Genomic DNA, 2,500 nt, shown 5'->3' with positions numbered 1-2,500 from the left:
ACGAGATGGAGTGTTACAATCGCGCGGCGGTGGCGGAGCATAGAGCCCCTTGGCCTGACCTACCTGATGGTACGCTCAACCAGATAGATCAACCCGGGCACGATGAACCATTTCCAAAAGTTGGGACCATGGAACAGCACCAGTATCCAGAATGGCACGTACAGCAGATGCGTCCAGTAGAACACCTGCAAAGACATGATGGATCGATTAGCGCGTGGCACGTGGCTTTGTCGCACACTTGACCGCGAGTGGTCACAGAAGCAATCTGTAGATGCTATAAAGGGTAAGGGAATGCGATCGATAATACTTCGAAGCTACCGCCACGGCGCACGAACGGCTGCGAGCAGATGAACATAACGAGCAGGATCACCGCCAGCGCGATACCGGTCGGGTTGGCGCAACCACCGATCAGCCCAAACAGGCCGGGTCGCGCCGTGAACAGCCACTCGGCCGTGGTGTAGTTGTTGGCGTTGATCACCGGATCATACACGACGATCGTGGCTGGACCGAGGATTCACATTATGTACAACGAGCATGCCGGAAGGAAGGGATGGTTGTATGTGCAGAAGGTTGGGGTGGTGGGTCGATTGGTTGGATAGGACATAGGACAAACACAACAGCGCAATCGGGCAAGGATACATGTTGAGAGAAGGGAGAAAGAGAGAAAGACAAGATAGTAAGGAAGAAAGCAAAAGAGAAAAAGAGAGACAGAAAGATAGGGTGTTTAATTGAGAAATCGGAACGGGGAAAATCATAAATGAAATGAAACGTTAATGCACACGACGATAATCATCATCATCATCATCATCATCATCATTCAGCGGATTGCTGCATGATGGTGACCGTTATAGTCGGTGGGGGGGGGGGATTAGTCAACTACTGTTTTCTGTGTCTCACTACTTGTATTTACAGCACACCAGTGCGACCAGGTTTTCCGGATCGTCTTGGTACGCGGGTTGGTCAGCTGGAGGGAACGGACGTTCCGTTAAACGTTAACGAGACAAATCCTTTGGACAAATACAAACCGCTTCTGGGTGGTCACCGAACCTGTGTCCATCTGCTTAGGCGCAGCGATTGAGGTCCGCCTTGTTTATCCGATTTTTTATGGTCGGATTCGAACGGGGAGGAAACGGGGCATGAAGTGAAAGTGAATCTGAACAAACCAATCCGAGCAATCGGTGCGGAAGAAAGAGGTTAATGTCTCTCGTATCGAAATCATTAGAGTTGATAAGCTACGCTAGTAGGTGAACTATTTACAGGAATTTATGACAAAAAATCGTATCTACACTCTACATTCACGTCCGGCAACTGACCGATCGCCGTACAAATGGAAGGGAAATTGTCGCGGAATTCCCTGGCCTGCAGCATGCCAGCCACGAGCACCACGACTCACACTCAAACACACATACACACAAAGTGTATGTGTCCCGAGCGACTTAATCCATAAAAATCGCATTTTAATGGAAAAGATCTTTCATAATTAAAGGGAGGCCGAGCCGAGCGAATCGAATACACATCAAAGTGCAAATTGAAGCCAAAGCGAGGATGGAGGAAAGAATGATGGCGAGCGGCACCACAGCGACAGCAGGAACCGACCGAAAAGGACGGATAAATTGAGATATAAAAATATAATTTATGATATCGGTCTGGCCTGTTTGTACTGTCTGGTGTGTGTGTGTGTGTGTGTGTGTGTGTGTGTACTCCCGTAGCATTGGTTCGCCAGATCGCAGAAGAAATGCATGCACAGCAAAAAGCGTGGTCGGGCAGCAGTTTTATGGGACTTCCTTCGAACCCCCCCCCGTTCTCCTGCATCCCTGCGTCCGTCCTGCTTCTCGGGGGGCCACCGAAAAGAGACGGATTTCGAAAGGATCGACCAAATGGATTGAGTGATCATAGCTCGCTCGCTCGGTCGCTCGCTTGCTGGCAACCCAGCAACCACGGGACTGCTTGGATCGATTCGGTCGAGCAAATGAAGCGATAAAGCCTGATTATCAGTGCAGCGGAAACCAATAACAGTACCAATGTTAATAACAATAATCATCATCGTCATCATCATCCGAGGAGGGTTTTTTTTTGCGAGACACTTGTGCGAGTTTGTGTGCGTCGTCAGTCCGTGCGTGCGTCGGATCCGTCCGCGTAATCGGGGAGGTCGTCGTAGGGTAGCGGCGGCGGCGGCGGCGGCCGGAGAGTCGCTCGCTACGTCAGAGCCGTTGGCTGGGAACTTACTGAAGTTGAACAGGTGCATGATGGTGTGGACGAGACTGTAGATCGCCACCAGCACCCCGGTCAGTTTGTGCAGATAAATGTGCTGATCGAGCGGCAGAAAGGCGGTAAAGCCGCGTGTCCGCAGGAACGTGATGCACTGACGGAGCATCAGCACCAGGATGAAGGCACAGTTGAAGTTCAAACATTGGCCTGTCGTAAAAAAAAGGGGGAATGAAACGGGAAGGAGAAGGAGAAGGTGTTGGCAGAGTAGTAGCAGTAGCAGCAGGAGCCGTGG

The 2,500-nt window shown here is 50.8% G+C and overlaps 1 protein-coding gene across 1 annotated transcript in view; it reads right to left on the bottom strand.

Annotated features, from left to right (window-relative positions):
• Positions 1 to 2,500, bottom strand: part of LOC125959480 (NADPH oxidase 5-like) — a 59,587-nt gene that overhangs the window by 2,294 nt on the left and 54,793 nt on the right. The window contains exons 12-14 of the mRNA XM_049692303.1: positions 2,227 to 2,415; positions 308 to 501; positions 64 to 185 (exon numbers count right to left, since the gene is read on the bottom strand). Of these exons, the coding sequence (XP_049548260.1) occupies positions 64 to 185; positions 308 to 501; positions 2,227 to 2,415 (505 nt within the window). The remainder of the gene's footprint in view (positions 1 to 63; positions 186 to 307; positions 502 to 2,226; positions 2,416 to 2,500) is intronic.

Source organism: Anopheles darlingi, chromosome 2, assembly GCF_943734745.1.
Source record: "Anopheles darlingi chromosome 2, idAnoDarlMG_H_01, whole genome shotgun sequence".
NCBI classification, from domain to species: Eukaryota; Metazoa; Arthropoda; class Insecta; order Diptera; family Culicidae; genus Anopheles; species Anopheles darlingi.
Note: the sequence above shows the minus strand (reverse complement) of the source record. Positions and strands in the feature narration are given on the sequence as shown.